The sequence below is a fragment of the Beta vulgaris genome, chromosome 6, assembly GCF_026745355.1.
Source record: "Beta vulgaris subsp. vulgaris cultivar EL10 chromosome 6, EL10.2, whole genome shotgun sequence".
Classification (NCBI taxonomy): domain Eukaryota; kingdom Viridiplantae; phylum Streptophyta; class Magnoliopsida; order Caryophyllales; family Amaranthaceae; genus Beta; species Beta vulgaris.
Window position 1 is genome coordinate 18,586,521 of NC_079207.1, and position 24,769 is coordinate 18,611,289.

General features: G+C 34.2%; 2 protein-coding genes across 2 annotated transcripts; both read right to left on the reverse strand.

The window, feature by feature from the left end:
• Window positions 1-6,024: 6,024 nt before the first annotated feature.
• Window positions 6,025-8,005, reverse strand: LOC104896076 (alkane hydroxylase MAH1). Its single transcript, XM_019249882.3, is given in 3 exon segments — window positions 6,025-6,379; window positions 6,382-7,613; window positions 7,615-8,005. Coding segments are annotated over 3 exon segments (1,512 nt in total). The 5' UTR covers window positions 7,704-8,005; the 3' UTR covers window positions 6,025-6,188.
• A 7,436-nt stretch (window positions 8,006-15,441) lies between these two features.
• LOC104896220 (alkane hydroxylase MAH1) lies at window positions 15,442-17,349 on the reverse strand. The gene has a single exon (XM_010682938.3). The coding sequence runs from the start codon at window positions 17,227-17,229 to the stop codon at window positions 15,709-15,711; it is 1,521 nt and encodes a 506-aa protein (XP_010681240.3). The 5' UTR covers window positions 17,230-17,349; the 3' UTR covers window positions 15,442-15,708.
• Window positions 17,350-24,769: the final 7,420 nt, after the last annotated feature.

Consider the following 24,769-nt stretch of genomic DNA (forward strand, 5'->3'; position numbering starts at 1 on the left):
ACCGCAGCATTATGGTTTCAACAGAAATTTTTCGAAAATTTTTGACTATTTGACCAATTATATTGCTGCAGTTTCTGGCAAAAAACCGCAGCAATATATTAAAATAATATTAAAAAATATTATTTAAACCTATCGCTGCGGTTTCTAGAAAAAATCGCAGCAATAGGGTTATTAGGGTTTTTTTAAGGAATAGGTTTTAAGGAATAGGCGTGGTTTTCTCACTATTTCTCTCTCACTCCTTCCCTCCTCCCTCATTCTCACTGCCGTTTCCTCCCCTTTCTCACTCATCCAGTTTCCTCCCCCCATTCTTACTCTACCAGATCTCCTCCCTCATTCTCACCCAAATCTCCTCCCTCATTCTCACTCATCTAGATCTCTTCCCTCATTCTCACTGCGGTTCTTCGTCGTTGTTCGTCAACCACACACTGCCATCTCCGACTTTTCTCTCTCCTCCTCTTCATTGTTCTTCGTTGTTCGTCGCTCGTGACCTATTGATCTCGGCCGTCGCTCGTCGTCCAGCCATCTCTGACTTTTCTCTCTCCTCCTCTTCATCCGCCATTTCCGACCGTCGCTCGTGGTCTACAAATCTGGGTCGTCGCTCGTGGTCTACAAATCTCGGTCGTCGCTCCACCAGTAAACCGCAACTGGCGACACGCGAAGCCCACCAAACACACACACGAAACTGGCGACAGGCGAAGCCTCATCGATGTCGAAACTAGCGACAGGCGAAGCCTCAGCGAAGCAGATCTGGACGCTCGTTTTAGTTATTTTTTTCGTAAATTTACTTCTTCGATTTTAGTTTTTTTTTTTAGATTTGATTTTCTGATTTTCTTCTTGTATTGTTATAATTTTTTAAATTTAGTTCTTCGATTTTAGATACTGTTATAATTTTCATCATCTTACTGTTATAATCTAATGTTAGGAGTTTCAATTTTTTTGTTATTGTTAGTTTCATTTGTTGTGAATGAATGTGGTGTTATCTTAAAAGATCTGATGCTCATTTGTTATGTGAATTTGGTGGATAGTGCATGGGTTATTTGCCTGGTTCTAATTTTTCAAATTTAATATAAAAAAAAATAAAATTTACCTGTACCCTGACATATTGTTGCGGTTTCTAGGCCAAAACTGCAGCAATATACTTAAGTAAATAATAAAAAAAAGGAATATTGTTGCTGGATCTAGGCCAAAACCGTAGCAATATTCTATTATAAACTGATAACACATAATTATATTGCTGCGGTTTGGCCTAGAAACCGCAGCAATATCTGACATATATTGCTGCGGTTTAAAACCGTAGCAATATAATTATTACCTATTGCTGCCCCCTTAATTGTTGTGCGCCTAAAACCGCAGCAATAGGCCACTTTTTGACCGCATCAATAAGCATTTATTCTACTAGTGGTAACCCCATTTTACTATATGAGGAACTGCATTTTTATCATATGAGTAGCCGAATTAATTCATACTAGTAATGTCATTTAATCTATGAGTAATCTCATTTAATCTTATGAGTAACCCAGTTCATTCATTCTAGTAACCTTCTTCATTTATACAAGTAATTTCAGTATATCATACGAGTAACCTCATTTAATCATATAAGTAATCCCCAAAGGTTGACAAAAGTAACCACATTTATTCAAACGAGTAACACCATTCATTCATAAAAGGAAACTTAATAGTAACTTCATTTATTCAAATGAGTAACCTCATTTGTTCACAAAAGTAACCTCGTTTTTTCATACGAGTAACTTCATTAGGTTACAATATTAACCTAATTTAATCATACGATGACCCTATTTGATCAAGTACAATTGTTCACAAAAGTAACCTCATTTTATTATATGAGTAACCCCATTTCTATCATATGAGTAACCCAATTAAGTCATACTAGTAATGTCATTTAATTTATGAGTAACCTTATTTAATCTTATAAATAACCCAATTAATTCATACTAGTAACCTCATTTATTTATACAAGTAACTTCAATAAATCATACGAGTAACCCCAAAGGTTCACAAAAGTAACCATATTTGCTTATAAGAGTAACCACATATTTTTATAGGAGTGACCCCAAAGGTTCTTCCTCTGAAGAAGGTTTCGGAAGGGATGTTTGATAGCCCTTGCTGCTTCACTAGCATCAACAAGGTCAGCAAATTCGGCCTCAACATTCGTGGTACCTCTGACTTTTTCTAACGCCCTCCTTCCCTCTTCTAACCTGCCTTGTTCCACCAGACTGTTTGGCAGTCCCATAATTTATGAAGTTAGCTACTAATATTCCAAGGCATGTGCGTGGTTAGCTGAAAGAGTTGATTAACAGCTCCTCGGATTTTTGCAGGCGCCATTTCAGAAAGATACAGTGGAACTGCCTGTAAGATTAAACAGAAAATAGAACACGGAATGTTAATTATTGCAGAACTTCTGAAATCTTGCTGAACTGGTAGAGAAATCACTTCTCAAGACCCACATTGTTTTCACATGAAAGGAAGGAATGAAGAGAAAAATAAGTAGAAGTTGGGACTTACTTGATTGCCAAATCCAATGCCGAAACCTAGGAAAATTCTTCCAACAATGAGCATAGCAACATTTTTGGCAAAGGCATTGATGATACCTCCTGCCCTTGGTTCGAGTCAGAACATTATTAGGATAGTCATAGTTTACCATGTCTGCTTTATTTTGGTGGGGTGGTCTGAAGGAACATCTGGTTTACTAGAGTATTAACAAGGTTTAGAGTATTACTCCTAGTTTGTTCTTGTAGCTTACCCATTTCTTGTCCCTTTGTGCAAATTTTGTTGGTTTGTGTATTAGCTGGGCTCATTTGTTTGAATATGTTGTCAAAAAAAAAAAAAACATTGGCATGTCAACCTTGATTACTTCCTTTCATTTCTTTAATCTGCCACTTTAGCTGGGGGGATGCCTTTTTCATTTAGGCTTATGGTTTGAATCATTTTTGTTGCATGGTTTGAATCATTTGAATTTTCATAGTTTACACTAATTTTTTTGCTCATTGTTATTTATACTTCTACTTTGTCTGTTATGTGCTAAAAATTTATACATTGTAATTTATAATTTGTTACCTTTTGTTTTAGGGGCTTAGTAGCGAGGCGACTCATGATTGGGTAAAACTAATAATAACAATGACATGAGGAGGAGATCCTTACATGAAGCTTGAGTTGGAGTGATATGGACTAACATTGTGGGTCATACATTTTCTACAATGTGGAAGAATTACAATAGTTATGATTTTTTAGCTTGTGAAACTTTCTAGACTTTTTTATCGTATTGAACCGTTAGCTAAGATTGTAGATACTTTTGTTATTTGGTACTTGTGTTTGGACATCTATGTACTTATGAATTATGTTTTATCACGATATTCGGAGTGAGTGGTATATGGTTTACAAGTAAATATAGTGAATGCAAAGCAAGAATGGGCGCAAAATGTAACAATTTGGTCCGGCAAAAAACGAAACAAATGCGGACGTAAAAATGTGCTATAAAAATCATTTAATAAAAGAACACCGACAAGAATTATGGCCGTAAAATGTGTCGCAAGAAATGCATGAAAAAGAATTGCGACAAGAATTATGGTCGTTAGTGGTGTAATGAAATAGTTCCAAGAGTATAATTGCGACCGAAAATTAGTCGTAGTTACGTCAACAATGACTTTAAAAAATGAGATTCACGACAAGAAATTCTGGTCGTAAAAAGAATCATTTGAATTTTTAAAAACTGAATTGCGTCAGGTAATCTCGTCGCAGATACACAACGTTTTGCGACGAGTTTTCCACCTCGTCGTAAAAAATCAATGACGACGACTCGTCCAAACTGGTCGTAATTTTTTTTGCGACGGAGCCTTTTGCGACCGGGGACGACGGGACGGAAATCTCGTCGTAAAAGGCGTCTGCGACGAGAAAAGCTCCATTAACAACAAGATTTCCCGTCGTTGATGAGCGTTATTCTTGTAGTGAAAGTAACCACATACTCATACAAGTAACTCCATTTGGTCATAAGAATTACTTCATCTGTTTATAAGAGTAACTCCATTTGTTTATAAATGTTTGTACATAAGAGTCAACTTCAAAAGATCATATCTCACAGAATACTTAATATTTTGGGAAGATTCAAGTTTGAGATGATAATTTGACTCGATAGCTTTCCAACGCCTGGTCAAAAGCTTGATTCCAATGAGAAACAAGTGAGATATGACCATTTGAAAATGAGCTGACGAATTGTCAATGTGTCGCGCGCGGCCACACCTGTAACTTCCTGTGTGGCCGGTCGCATATAAGAATTTGTGTACAATAAGAATATATAGCACGCACACTATGTTGAATTTTTTTTTAAATAATTAAAATATTTCAAGGAAACCAGTTTTACTGAGAAAACAGTCTCCTATCTTACAACAACTTTTTCAATAAGTCAAATATTTAACATAAGAGACTGATTTTGGATAATCAATAGTTTGCTATGTTTAAGAAATGGGTTAGTAACCATAACAAGTCTCCTATATATGGTCTCCTTGGTCTTTTTTATACTAGTGCCTATGAGAGTTATGAGTCTAGTTTGTTTGTTTGTAGGTATGAGAATGAAATTGTTCTCATTGGTTGAAGTTCAAGACTATCAAAATGAATATATTGAAAGCTCGGATGCAATCAACATGGTTAGATAAAAAATGTTCTTCTCCAAACTAATGGTAGATGGTTGCATTAATAGTTGGTTGAGATAGTAAATACAAGGGATCTACGTCATAATATTCGATGTGGTTCATTATTGTTTTATTGAAGAAGAAGTTAATTTGATTTTGTTTGATTGTATTTTGTTTTTCTTTAATACTTATTGCAATGTCGTTTGACCTTCAATTAATGAAATTTCTATTTTAAAAAAAAACTAAACGATACAAAATTTAACTACTCCATTCATCCTAAAAAAATATTGACATTTGTCCTTTTTAAGTTTGGCAATGCTCGTTTTTTATCATTGTTATCTTCAATTATATATATTAATTAAAATTATAAAATTTGATTTTCATAATGTATCCATTGAGAAAAATCAAATAAAATCCCTTTTGACCAGGGATGGCATTGAATCCTACATCCGATCTGAATTCGTGTACCCGGATCAGTTTATTCGGATTCATCTCCTAAAATTTTAGACCCGTTAGATCCATTTTTTAAAAAAACTAAATGCGCTGGCAAGGGCACACTGCTCTAACTATCTAAGCCTCTAGGCTCTAACGGCTCTAACACTCATTTCCAGTTTTCCACACAAAACCCTAACTCCCTGCTCTCTCACGCCATCCCCCCTCCCTTTTCTCTCTCTCTCCAGCAACACTCCATCCCTCTCCGGCGACCATCAGCCGCTGCACAACCACCAATAACTGCACGACCACCAGCCGCTGCACGACGTCGACCGTCAATCATCATAGCTCGTACCGGAGCACCACCAACCTGTTTCTATAATGCATGATTGTCTCTTTCTCCATCTACAACCAGCAGCACCACTAAGCCCCCAAGCCGCACCATCCGTCCATGCCCTACCTTCAATCAGATGATATTTATTCAATTTTAATTATTGAGCTATATACAGTAAAAAAAAGCTAAACATAGTACTCTCTCCGTCCCAAAATATAGTTCACATTTCATTTTACACGGTTTTCAAGATGTACTTTTGACCTACGATATCTTCTATTTCTTATTAGTAAAAGAATATAAAAATAGTCATATTCAATCCAAAAACTACAACTTCGTTCCTGTTATCCCGCTGTTCTTGTAAGTTGTAACTAAACGATGTTGCTGGTAGTAATGAAGATTATATATATTTATATCTCCAATATGTGTCTTTGCAAGACATATTCTTCCTTGAAAAAAATCATATTCAATCCAAAAGAAATTCTTGCTATACGAATTATGAGAGAAAATAAGTAACGTCGAAAAGATGAGTATATATTGATATTAACAAAACATATATTACATATTATGATGTAATACTTCTATCCATCATGTATTTTGCTAAATGAAGATAGGTAATTTTGACAAGCTATGATGATTTGATGTTGGCTTTTTTTTCTTTTCTTTCTGTCGTCAAAAAAGAAAAATACATTACAAATAGAATGACTCCAATACTAGATAAACATCCATTAAAAGTACTACCCCGTCTCGTTGAGTACCTTAACTAATGAGACACTATATCACTACGAACGAAGTATCCTAACCTTAAATCCATGCTTCATGCGAAGGAATATAGACATATTAGGAATAACTTGACGCTCGTCTACCACTTCTATAACATACTTTTGGATCATGGTCGCAGCAACAACCTTCATTTGGGTAAACGCCATTTCTTTTCCTAGACAAGTCCTTGGTCCTGCGTTAAACACAAAAATTTGTACGATGGCTCATGCCTAATATTTCCTTGTGCTGAAATCCATCTCTCTGGCTTGAACTCATTACAATCATCTCCCCATATAGATTTCATCCTTCCCATCGCGTACAAATTGAATATAATTTGCATGTTCGGATTCACTCGGTGACCACTTGGGAGTATATCTGGCTCCATAGGGGCCTTGGCCTCGAATGCGACCGGAGCATATAATCTTAAAGTTTCACACAGTGCACCATGAAGATAAACTAGTTTACTATTCGCCTCTTTGAAGTTTCTCCAATCTATCATTACACTATCTAGTTCCTTTTTAATCCTAGAAGCAACTAGTGGATTTACTGAAAGGAGGTAAAAGAACCAAGAAAGTGTTATACTAATTGCGTCTCGTCCTGCTATGAAATTTGTCAAAACTGTATCCCTTATAAACTTATCTCGTTGATTATTACTTAATATAGTTGGATATTTATCGCTTTCATCTTCTTTAATATATAATGTTAATAGATCAGTACAAACCTCATTTTCTTCTGATGGTTGTTGTACCTTACTACTAACTTCTTTTCTCTTCTCGGCTATGCACTGGTAGATGAAACTATCAAGGGTTTCCCAAGCTTTTCTGTACTTGTACTCTTTTCCAACATTTAACCACCTTTGCAGTTTCCAAACAAAGGTTGGCACAACATGGCGATGGAAGATTGCCTCTTCAACATCATCCAAGGCCTTGGAGGATGCATTTGTAGGCAGATCGACGACGAGGGATTTGGGATCATGGTCCATCATGATAGTACATCCAACATCAAACGTGAATCTTGCAAACAAATCTTGCAAGTCGACTTCGATACCATGTAGAGAGACATGGTCAAGGACTGGGATAAGTCCATTTTCAAGCTTTTCTCTAGTTCTCTTAACCAAAAAATGATGGAACTTTGGGTGACCAAGGAAATATTGAGCCATTTTGCGATGGTATTGCCACACCAAAAAGTCTGCATTGAAGATCCCATCTCCAAGAACATCAAACATTTCATTAAATTTGGTTCCTTTGGGATAATTTCCAAAGTTCTTGCTCATCACATGGTGAATATTGGCAGGATCAATGGTTAGTAGAATTTGCATGTTGGTGAACCATGGACCATCAAAAAGAAAGGTCAAATGAGATTTCTCAAAAATTTCAATAAGAAAGTTGTGAATTCTGTGTATGTTTTTGAGAAGGGCAGGTAACATTCCAAGAAGAGGCCAATTAGGGGAGGCCAGTTTTGTCGTGAAGAAGAAGGAGGTAACAAAGGAGAACAAAGGAAAACAAGAGTACAAGGATTTCAAAGTACCCCATCATTTGACAATTAGAAAGAATTGGAATAACAATTATCAATATGATCTATATTGGGTATGGTTCACGTTGTTATAAAGAACATGTTCCTTTAAATAGTAAAGGCATTGATAAAGAAACTATTTGTTTCTTTGGGGAAGCAAGGCTTGGTGAATATTTATATCATGTTTGACCTTTAAAAGTACTTGAAATAATACTCCAAGCTACTTAGTTAACCGGATCCAAAATTTCAAGGACCACATCTTGATTAGATCTCCAAAAATTTAGTTTAAAACATTTCTCCCATACCTTCCCGGGCCTCTCCCTTCCCATACCCTTCCCATCCCTTACTCCATATGTACCTTAGTCTCTTTCCATACTTGCTTCCCGCATCCCCTTCTTTGACAATGTTTTTTTTCTCCGTTTTTTATCCATATGAGCCATGAATGCAGTGCAATAATATACAAAGAAAGGGAGGGGGTTTCGAACCTGTGACTTATCGTTCACAGCACCTCAAAATCTTAACCACTACTTCAAGACGTTCTCTTTCTTCGTGATTGCACTAAAAGAAAAATTATTTCGGGAAATGATGAAAATCATACTTCCTTCCTCATCAAATACAATTGTTTGACTTTCACGCTTATTACTACATAATTTTTAATATATTTAATTAAATGAGATCGAATTGTAAAAATAGGACCTATATCTTTTCCAAACATTCAAATTAGATAATTAATTAGTCAAATCCTTTAATATGAACTTAAAATTTTAATTTGACCCTAAACCTCTCTTTATCAAATAGGGTCTATATCTTTTCGTTGAATTTAGAAGATTCTATTTACTTATAAATACCAAAGATTGCAAATGAGAACATATTACATTTTGAGATGAAGGAAGTAATATCTATACAAATATATTAAATAGGATTTGATCGTAAGACCTCAAGTACATATACCAAAGTTTTAACCACTAGACTAAGTTGTATTTAGTGTTATTATCATAAAATATTATATGAATAAATGAAATTGTTTTTTACCTATGGCATAGCCTTGACCTAATAACTAGTAATAATTAAAAAGAGTTAACTATTGAGCAAGTTTTGGAGGAATTACAGTTGACAGCTATTTCCTCAAATTTGAGTATTTGACCAATCTCCAACCAAATTCAGAGGCTTCATCTTATGATCTTAAATAATAAATACCCATCTTGGAACTTATCATCATCGTCATTCCTCAAACTCATAGTCATCTCCATGCCGCTCCCGTTTTTTCTTACTTTGCTTACAATGCAAAACGTGTTTCTAGGCCCACACACGTATATGCAAAAACCAAAACACATTCTGAGTTTAATTCAGTCATCAAATTTTCAACTACTTTCATGAACATAATCTGAAAATTAGTTGGTCCTTGATGAGTTATGACAGTCCGGACAAATTGCCTACCCACAAAGAGTGAGAATATCGCGGGTCTTAATGTAAGTTTTGCAGTGAGTCTTGACAAGACTCAACAAGAGTCGGTGATATTTCAGCAACAATAAAGGTGAGTTAATATATGAGATTCAGCTCTAGATTTCAAATTGTGTCACATTAATTTTTTTATTATTTTTTAATTCTACATACTTATTTTAGATTCATTTTAATTTTATTGTGTTGGAAAAACATTTCAGGTGACTTAAATGATAAGGTACTACAATTTTAAGTCACCTTATATGACTAGTGGTGTTTGGTAGAGAAACTTAAATAAAATTTAAGTCCAAAACTTGACTGAAATTGAATTGGAGTAAAATATACCGTATGAGATTAGGTGCTGAAATTTTTTAATTTTTTAATTTTCTTTTTATCTTTTTAAGTCTAAAAAGATATTTTTCTTTTATTTTTTAAGCCTAAAAAGATATTTCAGTTACAGTCATAAATAAGTTTACCAAACAGGTTATGCAATCAGCTAGCTTATCAGTTTTAGCACTTTAACAGTAGCAGATGCTAACTAATCAGTTTCAGCTCCATTTCAATCAAACATAGCCTTTTTCCACACTAGTTTAGCTTTATTTTATGCATTCTATTTTTTTATTTCAATAACATTATATTATGAAAATGTAATAAATTTAGATAATTATCAATAAATAATTAATTAAATGTAAAATACAGTATTTTATAAAAGAGGGGACAGGTGGTATGTTTTTAGTGGGTATCTTATTTATCAGTTGCATGGTGGAGTCTTGAATAACAAAACCTAGGTCAAAACTCCTTGCTTCTTCTTGCAACAATATCATTGAGTCTTGTCAAGACTCATCCTAAGACTCCCTCTAAGACTCGCGTAGAGACGCGCGATATTTATACCCCAAGGAAAGTCATGGGTTGGTTATGATATTTATGACTCTTATCATGTAAAGGACATTTTTGTGGCCGATAAAAAAATATCATATGTCTTCTTTTTGGTGGGGGTGAATATGAAAATAGTTTGAGAGATAAAGTATAAAATTAGAATAAGTATGAATTAATTCTGTAAAATTTAAAAGTAGTGAAAAGATGATTTGATACATTTTGAAGTTTGGAGTTTAGTATGAGCGATAAAATCACCCTAATAAAATTAACGGTTTTTTCATCATATACCCTTGACAAAAAATTTTTTTGCACCGTATACCCTTTCAAGTTTCCAAATTCATCATATACCCCTCACTTTTTGAAAAATACATCAACTTACCCTTAATGACTAACGGCGTTAGACTTCCGTTAGTCATTAGGTCCTAATCCTCTCCTAATTCTAATTAACTACCCTAACCCTAAACCCTAAATAACCCTAAAAATAATAACAAACCTTAAAAACCTAACTAACCCTAAAAGCCCACTACCCACCCCCAGCCCACCACCCCCAACTACCCCAGCCCCACCAGCCCACCACCCCAGCCGCAACCTCGCCAGCCCACCACCCCCACCCCCGCAACCACCCCACCCCCACCCCACCCCCACCCCACCAGATTTTTCGCACCCACCCCACTCCACCGGATTTTCGCAACTGTAAACCCCACCCCACCAGATTTTTCGCACCCACCCCACTCCACCGGATTTTCGCAACTGTAAACCCCACCACACCGGATTTTTCGCACCCACCCCACTCCATCGGATTTTCGCAACTGTAAACCCCACCCCACCGGATTTCTGTTCGAGGATTCACGAGTTCGTCGATCTGTGTTCGAGGATTCACGCGTACCGGATTTTCGCACCCACCCCACTCCACCGGATTTTCGCAATTGTAAACCCCACCCCACCGGATTTCTGTTCGAGGATTCACGAGTTTGTCGGTCTGTGTTCGAGGATTTACGCGGTCGTCGATCTCTATTGGAGGGGGGGATCGTCGGTCTCTGTTAAAGGATTTAGGCGTTCGTCGGTGGAGCAACAGTCGTGGGGAATCCCGTCGGCGTTCTAATCTACACCTGTCTTTGAGGATTCAGTCGTCGGTCGTTGGTGTGTCGGTTGTCGGGCAATGGGAGGGGCGGGTTTGCCGGAGAAAGGGGAGGGGGCGGGGTTGCCGGGGAAAGGGGAGGGGGTGAGGTTGCCGGGGAAAAGGGGGGTTGCGGCTGGGGTGGGGGGGAGGGGTGGTGGGTGGTTAGGGTAGGTTTAGGGTTAGAGGGAAGATTAGGATAGGGTTTAGGATTAATTAGCTAAAGGGGGTTAAGGTTTAGGTTAGTTAACTTGAGTTAGGAGGAGATTAGGGGTTAATGACTAACGGACGTTAACGTCGTTAGTCATTAAAGGTAAGTTGATGTATTTTTCAAAAAGTGAGGGGTATATGATGAATTTGGAAACTTGAAAGGGTATACGGTGCAAAAAAAAATTTGTCAGGGGTATATGGTGAAAAAACCGTAAAATTAAATACATAGTGGAATCCAACTTTCCATTAACACCAATCTACATAGAATATGATGTACCTATTAAACTCATCTTTGGACATGAACCCCTAAATTTTGCCACATTAACAAGTACTTCCTCCGTTTCACAATAAGTAAAACACGTTTCTTATTTGGAATAATCACAATAAGTGAAACCAAGCTCCAAATAGTAAAAAAAGTTAACTCTTATTACAAATATACCACCAAAAAGTAAGAGGGGACCACAATTTCAATACTTCTTCACTCTACTTTATTGTGGTCCCAACTTTCTCTCTTTAAATTTCTTGATAACTCTCCACTTTCTTTGTGTTTCACTTATTGTGAAACGGAGGAAGTATTTTCTAATCTTTGTGTATGATGATTTCCAAATTAGAATCAATCTACATAGAATATGATGAATTCAGGAGTTGGATATCCGAATTGTTAGGGGACCACATTTAATTTAGTTTGGCAAACATTTGGGGGTTATTATTGTTTTAAAAAGCTATCCCAAAAAATGGAATATTACTAATCGATGAGGATTGTTAAACAGTTCCCCCAAATTACTTAAAATCGCCCCAACTCTTCTCTAAAAGTACTATTATATCCTTACAATATTTTTTTAGATTTTTTACTCCAACTTAACTCCTCTTCTAATTCATATTCTCTCTCATCTTTGCCATCACCACCGATGATCAACACCGACAAACACAAAATTCTGACCAGCACAAAATCTGACAAAGTAATTTCTTTTAATGAATTTCTCGGACACAACGTGTGGCCTGGACGTTGTGTCCATGGGACACAACTTATAGTCTTAACGTTGTATCCATGGACACATTTCAGGACACACGTTGTGTCTATGGACACAACATGTGTCATGGAAGTTGTGTCCATGGACACAATGTTTGTCCAAGAAGTTGTGTCCACAACGTCTGGCTTGGACGTTGTGTCCATGGATGCAACGTCCATGCCAGATGTTGTTGACACGTTAGCCGATGGAATTAGTTTAAAAAAATTATCTAGCCGAAAAAAAATTACGTCGTCGGAAGACATTATTATCGTCGGTGGTAATCGTCAGTGGATTTGGAGGTATTGATTGGTGGTCAGTGGATTTGGAGGTATTGATTGGTGGTTAGTGATTTGGAGGTATTGATTGTAATGGTACATTTACATGGTAGTTGGGGCGATTTTAAGTAATTTCAGGACGATGAATAGAAGTTCAGATAATCAATACTTCATCCGTTTCGAATTAATCGCAATAGTCAACATTTTGCACTATTCACAATATGTACTTTGACTAAGATTTGAACTTTAAACATAATGAAAAATATAGTCAACTGAGATCTTGTTAGATACGTCTCGTTAAATACTCTCGTAATATTAAATTTTTATAATTTTTACATATATATTATAGTAGATATTAACCGTCAAAGTTATGTCTCGACAAGCGTGAAAAGTGAATTATTGCGATTAAATCGAAACGGAGGAAGTATATGGGATTAAATTCAGCAAACCAACTGAATGTTGAATTATTAAAATTAATTTTTCCTTAAAAGTATAAGGTATTTGATTATTCAAAATTATATGACTCGTACTATATAAAAAAGGTTGAGTCTTCTCCGTTTAATCCCAAAATAAGCAAGTCTTCTATTTTTTGGAAAAAAATTCTGATAATATAACTTTTAGCCAATTTGTTGAATTTAATTCATCCAACTTATTGAAATTATTTTTTAATAATCTCATTTTTTGGGGATATCTTCTAAAAAAAATCCGTGCGGTGGTAAATGAGAACAGAGGAGGAGGGAGAGAGAGCAGCGGAAGGGGAAAACACGGTGGGGCAGCGAGAGAAGAAAGGGATGGAGTAGGGGAGCCGCCGAGGAGGAGGGAGGAGTGATAGAATATGTTAATTTATATTTGTATACAAATAATATATTATATACAAATATAAACATATTCTATCAAGAAGTAATGGGGGAGAAGAGAGAAAAAGAATGGGTTTCTGTGTAGGAATTTTTTGTGGGGTTTATAGACCAAGAGGCATGAAACAATGGATTGAGCATTGGCAAAATCTGACATTTGAAGACTCAGAGGGGTAGATGAGGGTGTGCAAGAAGCCCAACAACACAGGGACCCCAACATTATAAAGGCTCCAAAATATATTATTTTAAAAAGTTTACTTCATATTCGAAAAAATCACCCTTGATTCCCACCCTTAATAAATTTGCTAATGATTTATCTTTAGATTTTCAACTTTTCATCTTTAGAACTCTAACCTTCCATCTTTATTTTCTATAAATTTAGGGGTCCAAATTTCATATTAGATCTGGGACCTCAAAATCTTCAAGACGACCCTGTGAAGACTTAATGAGTTTTCATCATAAATCTTGATTATGTGAAGAGGAGATGAGGACTCCATGTGAGAGAAGAAGGAAGCAGAAGAGAGGAGGAGATTATTTTTTGAACAATGGGTTAAACAATGGGTACACCTAATGGTCTAGTCTTTCTGCACTCCATGGATTAAACAATTGGTAAAATCCCCTTGTTGTTTGTTTGCATGTGTTTTTCTTAATTTAATTTTAGTAGCTCAAATTGTAAAGTGAGTTTATAATTTATACTTCATTACTAAATTCCAAGTTATCTTATGTTTAAAATTGTAATAGCTAGGTTTAATAATTATTTTAAAATTATTTAATTAATCAAAATTTTAATTTTCGAGATATCACAATTATATATAAAGCTTATAATATAAATTAATAAGAAAATCTATCACGAAAGAAGCAATAAAAAAATTGTTGAAATTGAGCCTAAACGTGGCCGGAACGGGTCCTCGGAGCCTACTGCTTCCTATGCCATTTCTTCAGCGCAAGGAGGAGGCGCTACTGTTTCTTCTTAAGTTCTTACTTTGCCCACAAACTTCCCATAATCAAACCTTAAACTTAAAACGTGCCTTTGAGGCTTAGGCCACTCGCATATTGGAAAACCCAACAATAGAAAATATGGTTTCAGTTTCAACTTTATTTTCACAAACATAATTTGAAAATTGGCTCGACTAGCACAAATTGCTTATGGGGGCTGCATGCATGCTTACTATCAACATAACATGGTTTGGATCCAGTAGAGTTGGAAAAAACTCTACCTCGTATATTTGAAACAATATTAACCCTTGATATAAATCATGTTAAATATTGCTTGACCTCGTCTCTGTCATTTTTTTTTCTTTTTGAAAAGTACAACCTTATTCCTGTTATCCCGCTATTCTTGTAAGTTGTAACTAAACGATGTTGCTGGTAGTAATGAAGATTAATATATTTATATGCAATGTTATCAGGATCGGGATCCTACTTTGGATCGTAGGAGCTGGTAGAATCGAATCGGTGGGATCGGATTGTAGGATCGTAAGATCCTATAATTCGGTGAAATAGAGATAATTATACTAAAATATGGTGAGAACCTCATGTTAAAAATTTACACATATTAATAATGATTTTCTTAGTTAGCAAATGATGATAATTTTTCAATACAATAAGATTGAAGTAACATGCGATCAAAATCTAATAGGAGAAATATAATATGTGAAATTACTTTATGATTTTTATATGGTAGGATCGGATCGTAGAGTCGTAGGATCGTAGAATCGTGTTAAGATCCTACCATGTGATTTTTTGTGGTTGAGCAGGATCGAAAGATCCTACAAAATTAAGATCCTACGTAGGATCGGGATCGGTGAGGTCCTCCAGGATCGTAAAATCGTAGAATCGTAAGATTCGGATCGGGATTTTAACAACAATGTTTATATGTCCAATATGTGTCTTTGCAGGCAATGACATATTCTTCCTTGAAAAAAATCATATTCAATCCGAAAGAAAATCTTGTTATACGAATTATGAGAGAAAATAAGTAACGTCGAAAAGATGAGTATATATTGATATTAACAAAACATGTATTACATATTATGACGTAATACTTCTATCCATCATGTATTTTGTTAAATGAAGATATATAGGTAATTTTGACAAGCTATGATGATTTTATGTTTTTTTTTCTTTTCTTTCTATCGTGAAAAAAGAAAAAATACATTACAAATAGAATGACTCCAATACTAGATAAACATCCATTAAAAGTACTACCCCGTCCCGTTGAGTACCTTAACTAATGAGACATTATATCACTTCGAACGAAGTATCCTAACCTTAAATCCATGCTTCATGCGAAGGAATATAGACATATTAGGAATAACTTGACGCTCGTCTACCACTTCTATAACATACTTTTGGATCATGGTTGCAGCAACAACCTTCATTTGGGTAAACGCCATTTCTTTTCCTAGACAAGTCCTTGGTCCTGCGTTAAACACAAAAAATTTGTACGATGGCTCATGCCTAATATTTCCTTGTGCTGAAATCCATCTCTCTGGCTTGAACTCATTACAATCATCTCCCCATATAGATTTCATCCTTCCCATCGCGTACAAATTGAATATAATTTGCATGTTCGGATTCACTCGGTGACCACTTGGGAGTATATCTGGATCCATAGGGGCCTTGGCCTCGAATGCGACCGGAGCATATAATCTTAAAGTTTCACACAATGCACCATGAAGATAAACTAGTTTACTATTCGCCTCTTTGAAGTTTCTCCAATCTATCATTACACTATCTAGTTCCTTTTTAATCCTAGAAGCAACTAGTGGATTTACTGAAAGGAGGTAAAAGAACCAAGAAAGTGTTATACTAATTGCGTCTCGTCCTGCTATGAAATTTGTCAAAACTGTATCCCTTATAAACTTATCTCGTTGATTATTACTTAATATAGTTGGATATTTATCGCTTTCATCTTCTTTAATATATAATGTTAATAGATCAGTACAAACCTCATTTTCTTCTGATGGTTGTTGTACCTTACTACAAACTTCTTTTCTCTTCTCGGCTATGCACTGGTAGATGAAACTATCAAGGGTTTTCCAAGCTTTTATGTACTTGTACTCTTTTCCAACATTTAACCACCTTTGCAGTTTCCAAACAAAGGTTGGCACAACATGGCGATGGAAGATTGCCTCTTCAACATCATCCAAGGCCTTGGAGGATGCATTGGTAGGCAGATCGACGACGAGGGATTTGGGATCATGGTCCATCATGATAGTACATCCAACATCAAACGTGAATCTTGCAAACAAATCTTGCAAGTCGACTTCGATACCATGTAGAGAGACATGGTCAAGGACTGGGATAAGTCCATTTTCAAGCTTTTCTCTAGTTCTCTTAACCAAAAAATGATGGAACTTTGGGTGACCAAGGAAATATTGAGCCATTTTGCGATGGTATTGCCACACCAAAAAGTCTGCATTGAAGATCCCATCTCCAAGAACATCAAACATTTCATTAAACTTGGTTCCTTTGGGATAATTTCCAAAGTTCTTGCTCATCACATAGTGAATATTGGCAGGATCAATGGTTAGTAGAATTTGCATGTTGGTGAACCATGGACCATCAAAAAGAAAGGTCAAATGAGATTTCTCAAAAATTTCAATAAGAAAGTTGTGAATTCTGTGTATGTTTTTGAGAAGGGCAGGTAACATTCCAAGAAGAGGCCAATTAGTTGGGAGGCCAGTTTTGTCGTGAAGAAGAAGGAGGTAACAAAGGAGAACAAAGGAAAACAAGAGTACAAGGATTTCAAAGTACCCCATCATTTGACAATTAGAAAGAATTGGAATAACAATTATCAATATGATCTATATTGGGTATGGTTCACGTTGTTATAAAGAACATGTTCCTTTAAATAGTAAAGGCATTGATAAAGAAACTGTTTGTTTCTTCGGGGAAGCAGGCTTGGTGAATATTTATATCATGTTTGATCTTTAAAAGTACTTGAAATAATACTTGAAATAACAATTATCAATATGATCCAAAATGTCAAGGGCCACATCTTGATTAGATCTCCAAAAATTTAGTTCAAAACATTTCTCCCATACCTTCCTGGGCCTCTCCCTTCCCATACCCTCCCCATCCCTTACTCCATATGTATTAGTCTCTTTCCACACTTCCCGCATCCCCTTCTTTGACAATGTTTTCTTTCTCCATTTTTTATCCATATGAGCCACGAATGCAGTACAACATACAAAGAAAGGGAGGGAGGTTTCGAACCTGTGACCTATCGTTCACAGCACCTCAAAATCTTAACCACTACTCCAAGACGTTCTCTTTCTCCATGATTGCACTAAAAGAAAAATTATTTGGGGAAATGATGAAAATCATACTTCCTCCATAAATCAAATACAATTGTTTGACTTTCACGCTTATCACTGCATAATTTTTAATTTATTTAATTAGATGAGAATTGTAAAAATTAGACGACATTATGAAAATATAACTGAGACTAATCAAAAAAATATTTCACGTTATTAATTTTTTATATATATTCGAAAAAAATATGGTTAAAATCAATATATATAATTTACCTAGCACCTACTACTCCTTCTGTCTCAAAATATAGTTTCTATTTTCATTTTGGGTATTCCAAAAAATAGTTATCGTTTCTATATTTAGCTTCACATTATTCCATAATTTACCTAGGAAAACTATATCTCCATCATTTAGGGAGTGTTTCGTTCATATGATTATGAGGTATGAGTTTAGAATGAGCAAAACCAATACCTAGTGTTTGTTTAATGATTTGATAGATTTAAAGCCCATACTCAAACACATAAGATATGGGTTTTACCGGTTTAGGAACCCAAGGGGGAGGGGGGGTTCGCTCATACCAATACCTCTAGGTATTAAATAGAAGAAAAAATTTCATTCCCAAATATAACCAAAAACATAGTATCAGGTATCAAGTTACAAACTTATACCACCTTGATTTCATTTATGATTCCACCCATATCACTATATGAACCAAACACCCCCTTATTGGGTTCTTGAAATTAGTTTTTTGTTTTGTTTATTCAACCCAAGTGTTATAATTAATGCTCTTTCACCAATTATTCTTCATTCTCTCTCCTAAAATTATATTTTTTTCATACAACATTTATTTAAATAAACAAAAAATCGTTACTATCCTTTTCAGATTTAACTTACCTTAATTCTGTGAAAAAATAAAATCGACAACTATATTATGGGTCATAGGGACTAACTAGCATCTAATACCGGAAGTAAATACTAAAGGCCCGCCCAACTAATTTTCCATTCAGTTTCTGATCACATTGTCTTTCAAGTAGTTGGAGAATTGGAATCTTTAAGATTGAGGCCATGTGCTCTTTAAGAGTTAAGACTAACCATTTTCTCCACCCATGTAACCATATTCAATACTCAATAGTCAATAGTACGATGAGGAGAATCAAAATCTTTTAGGACGCGCTCCTTTCTCTTAAAAGAAATTCAATCCATCTTATAATATAGTACTAGTTATTAGGTGCGAGTTATGTTCCGGGTAAGAAAATTTTCATTTATTAATATAATACTTTATGCTAATAACACTAAATACAACTTAGCCTAGTGGTTAAGACTTTAGTATATGCATTTGAAGTCTCTAGATCAAACCCTATACTATGCAATTTCTAATTTTTTTTATGTACATGTAGTACATGAACTAAAACTCCCTAGGGAGAGCGCCACGTGGAACATACTTGTTTATGCACGTTTTTTTTTAATATATTTGTATAGATTTATTTCTATCTAGAGGTTAAAGTTTAAAAATTTTGAGCAAATATGCTCATTAATATATAAAAATAATACTCATGTAGTATCTTGTTAGGTTTGTCTCCATATTTACTTTATAATATCAAGTTTTTATATTTTTTATTAATACGAAATTGAAGATATTGAAGGTTAATGGTATATCTTGGAGATCGTGTAAAAAAACAAGTATTGTATTATGGGACGTATGGAAAAAGTTTATGTTTAATTTGATAAGTTTATTTAGGTTTGATTAAATTCAAACAAGTAAAAATATAAGATAAAATTAGGATTGATCATATCCAATCAGATAATTAAAGCTTAATTTAAATAAGTTCAAGTAAAGTGAACAATCTTCAATATTATCTCATGGTGCATTTGATTTTGATATGAGGGATAGGGGAAAGGGGATAGGGGATAGTGATTAATAAGAGGGTGGGTTAGCAATAAGAGCACTGTTAGTAGATAAATAAATAAGAAAAAAAAGTTTGTTCAATCTATAAGGGAAAATTAAAAATTGTCCCATATAAGATGGTGGAATTGTGGTATGACACGATTAAGGCTATGTTCAATTCATCTTATTTTTACTTATTTCAGATCAAATTAGATTAAATCAGAAAAAATAAGTTCAGATCAAATAAGTTCGGATTATGCTTATATCTAAAAACTTATTATTATGATGATTATTATGATTTCTAATGATATTATTATTATATTATTATTATTATTATTATTATTATTATTATTATTATTATTATTATTGTTATTTTATTATTACTATTATTAATATTACTTTATACGACTACTATTATTAATAATATTACCAACTAGTACTTTTGTTCAAAAGGATTATTATTATTATTATTGTTGGTGTACTTATTAATTATTAATTTTGGTAATTATTATTAATATCGTTGCTATTATTATGTATGTCATTGATATCACTATTTGAAATATTTGTGTTCAAGAAGAAGAATGTTCTTTTGGCATTTGTACGTGTTCTTTTTTGTATTTCTTCTAATTAACAACTTTGATGTGTGATATTCTTTTTGATGTTGTACTGTAATGAACATGATACTAGTATATGATGTTGATTTTTAAAACAATTTTGGCAGAAGAAAATAAAGTATACATTACTAATTTATATAAGACATGAGTAGCATGTGATAACCTAATGGTGTTGGCATCACGTTCAAAAATTTTCCCACAAGGAATTTCACTTATCTTTTAAAACAAAGTTTATATAGAATATGACAACGATATAAGAAGAATATTTAAAAAAACATTGTTCAAGATCATATGATTATATATATTTATAGGTTTATTTATAATAAAAAAAAACAATTTATTGATATAACAAAGAACATGTTGTTAGTTAAATCCAAACACGTCATCAATATAAAAATAAAAACTATTTTTTATTTTTAGAATGTGTTCCGTTTCCAAGTGTAAAATCTTTCCAAAACCTTGATAAGGATGGTTTCGAAGACTTAGGACAGTAGTTACATGATTTGTGAGGTGCAAAAATAAACTTATAAAATCACTCTAACAATGCAACTCAAACTTATAAAGTGAAATTTGAAGTAACATGAGTAAAAAAGAAGCTTGGGACTTTAAAAGAAGATTTCTTTTGAACAAATCCTTATCTTGAGATTAACCCTTAATAATATAAGTTATTAAGTCTCCAACCTAATGTAAGTTTTCAATTACTTGGAGAAATTATTTAAAAAAAAACTTTCTAGGAAATCAAGCATAGTTCGTCCTTAATTAAAACGTAGTTTTTAAGTGTTTTGCCCCACATTTAGTGTGTTAAGGAATGAGAAAACAACTTTTAACAATATCCACTAATGAAATACAATATTCCAATATCAAGATTTCCTTGTAAAAATTTCAAAGCATTTTCCCACAATTCAATAGGAATTTCCTTATTGAAATCCTAAAACAAAAGTTGTTTTTATCACCCATACATTTAGGGTGCGTTCTCTTTAACTTATTGGCCCTGAACTTATCTGAACTGAACTTATTGAACCTGAACTGAACTTATTAAACCTGATTGGATATGATTCAACTTATTGGACCTGATTGAACCTGATTGAAACTTATTGGAACTTATTGACCTGATTGAAACTTATTAGACCTTATTGGCCCTGATTGAAACTTATTAGACCTTGTTGGACCTGATTGAAACTTATTAGACCTTATTGGACCTGATTGAAACTTATTTGACCTTATTAGACAAAAAAATTGACCATTAATAACATAAATATTACCCCTAAGATAAATACTACCCCTCAAAATTTATTATGAAGTAATAATAATTATTAAAATTCGTCCTTTAAAAAAATAATGATTATTAATTATCACTTATGATAATTAATTTAACAAAATTTTTTTTACTATTTATATAGTTGCCTATACATAACTTTCACCACTAATATATCTAATAATCTTGTTTTGATTTTATGAAGCACTGGTAGAAAATAAAAAGTTGATTAACATTTATTGCTAACAAGTTAAAATTGGCACATATGAAAAATTCTCACACCACTTTCATTTATGTGAAGGTAGTAGAATGCATTAACGCCTTATCTCTCACTCTACTTTCATATCTCACTTGTTACTTGTACCCAATTACATATTATGCATTATTATTAAGGAGGAAGAAAAAAAGAAAAAAAAAGAGAAAAAATCAGCTAATATTATTTAATAATAATATAATCAGCTAATAGTAATATGAATAATCAAATAATAGACAATAATACAAGTCTAATACTATACATTGTGGTACTTTAATAAAAAAATTCTAATAATAACATAATCAGCTAATAGTAATATGAATAATAAAATAATGGACAATAATACAAATATTTAATAGAATAGTAGACACTAATACAAGTATAATACTATATAATCATTGTGGTACTTTAGTTAAAATTCTAATAATAACATAACCAACTATTAGTGATATGAAATTATGAATAATAAAATAATGGACAATAATACAAATGTTTATTGAACATTGACAATTTGGACCTTATTGGACCTTATTAGACCTGATTGGAACTTATTGGACCTTATTAGACCTGATTGGAACTTATTGCACCTGATTGGCACTTATTGCACCTAATTGTAACTTATTGGAACTTATTAGAACTTATTGGAACTTATTGCCCTTATTGGACCTTATTGCAACTTATCTGAACTTATTGGACCTGAAGCTTAATTTTTTAAGTTGAGGAGAACGCACCCTTAGTGTAAGAATTCAACTACTAAAAAAGGAAACTTTTTAACCATTAACACATATACATGCAACCTCTTAATCACCATCTAATCTACTGCCCAATCAAGCCAACACCATCCAAAATACAAGTACACACAAATTCTTACGAAAAATCGATTAAACACACTTAACTAGTTTCTAGTATAGGAAAAGAACACAACTTTCATTTGTTTCCTTAACATGCAATGGTTACACCTATTTAATAGTAATATGCAGTAGCTAATAATCATCCAAACCCAAGAAATTACATCCTCAAAATCATTCTTAAGGGTTTACCAACAATTCACACTAAACTAGTTCTTAAAGAGGATTGATTTTGTGTACCTTAGCTTCTAAAGAGTGAAACCCAACTTCTTCTTCTCCTTAAGTTGTTGTGATTCTAACTTCCTTAGGATCCTAAAAGACAAAGTTACATTCACACAAAATTTTATAAGAAAATACCCGAAGAAAGTACCTTAATTGACCCAAAACATTCAACATACTTACTATTATTTTAGTGAAGAAGATAACCCTATTTCTTGAACTTCTTTGCCCCTAAAGCTCAATTTTTTCCCTTCCCAGTATGCACCTACATATATAGAGTAAGGATCAGGTCTTGCATGCAAGATTTAAGAGAGGGAAAAAGGAAAAAAACGAAGTTGGAAACCAGCCCCTGCATTACCGCAGGTGTGGCGTGAAAACAGGGGGAAGAAGAGGAGTTATGGGTAGCAGGCTCTCCTTGGCTTCTTGTGATGAAATTTTTATGAGGATTAGGGGAGCATGTGAGGATGGTTTGTATGTATTTAACTCGTGTGAATCATCCACCAACAAGGTTATTTTAAGGTCTCTCCTCACACCTAGTCCAACATAATAAATTTCTGCTCTTCTTTTGTCCTAACCTAATTCTTAATTATTAATATACTATATGTTAGTGGTCTAAGGCACCACAAAGGTGATTATCCCACTCTAAACATCCTTGACATAACTTTCCTTGATTAACTTAAGTCCCTTAGTTAAAAGAAGTTCCAAAATTCACCTATTTATAATTTGTGAAAGTATTGGGTTAGAGCGTCTGACCCAATGCATATTGTCAGACGGGCTAAGCCCAGTACTCTGAATTTCAAATTTAAAACCCAAAAATCTCCACATTTTCATCTTCTTCAATCCTAAATTTTTTCTTCAGAGAATATCAGCCCTCATTTCCCGCAAATCCACTTTCCAACTTTCCACTAAACTAAACCCCCCGAAAATCGACTGAGTCGACTCAGCGCAAATGTTAAATATAGAAACTAACTCGAACGAGTTGAGTTGACTCACCAACAACGCGACACTGGTCGCAGTAAACAGATCTAGATCTAGCCACCTCTTCTTCGACGACGTCGACGCATACAACGGGAGAAGATGAGTTAACGAACGAGTCGGCCGAGTCACCGACTCGTAAGAGAACCTGCCACGTCACGAGGTGAGGGAGGAGAGAAGAAAGAGGAGACAACGTGTGTCTTACAAGGAAAGCCTTGTCGTTAGATCTAAACGGAGCTCCGGCGAGTCTGTCGCCGGATTCCAGCCGTGGAAAAGTAAGAAAGTCGTGTAACTTGGCGGTGACTTGTCTCTTCATACGCTTCAACGACCTTGCGTTAACCACCATTGATAATAACAGAGAAAGCTTAGATCTAAAATGAGGTAGTTTTAATTTTAGTTTCAGTTAATTGATTTATCCTTTCAGTTGGTTACTTTATTCTTTCAGTTGGTTTTTTTTATTCTTTCAATTAGTTCTTTTTTCTTTCAGTTGGTTTTTTTTATTCTTTCAGTTAGTTTTTTTTTTCTTTCAGTTGGTTTTTTTTATTCTTTCAGTTAGTTTTTTTTTTTCTTTCAGTTAGTTCTTTTTTTCTTTCAGTTGGTTCTTTTGTTATTTCAATTGGTTGTTGGTGAGGCTGATCCGATCACTTCTATTGTGTCAGACCAGTCTGACACAATACCTTCTCTTATAATTTTTATTTTAGTCTAACTTTCAAATTACAATTTTTCTTAAACACCCCTAAAAACATATCACTAATAATCCAGCGGTAAGCGAAACAAGTTACATAAAACAGCAAAGTAGAAAGCATGGAGGTAAACCAAACGATTCAGCTAGTTTGCAGTTTGCACTTGCTAAAAAAGCATACAAGACGTGGTCAGATAGGAGCTATGTAAAGGAAAAGAAACAAAGGGCTCACAAGTCACAATCGACCAAAGCAATTTGTAATTGTGGCTCAACTAAACTCTACATTTCAGCCTTTGAGCCTTTCTTTCAGGTCTCA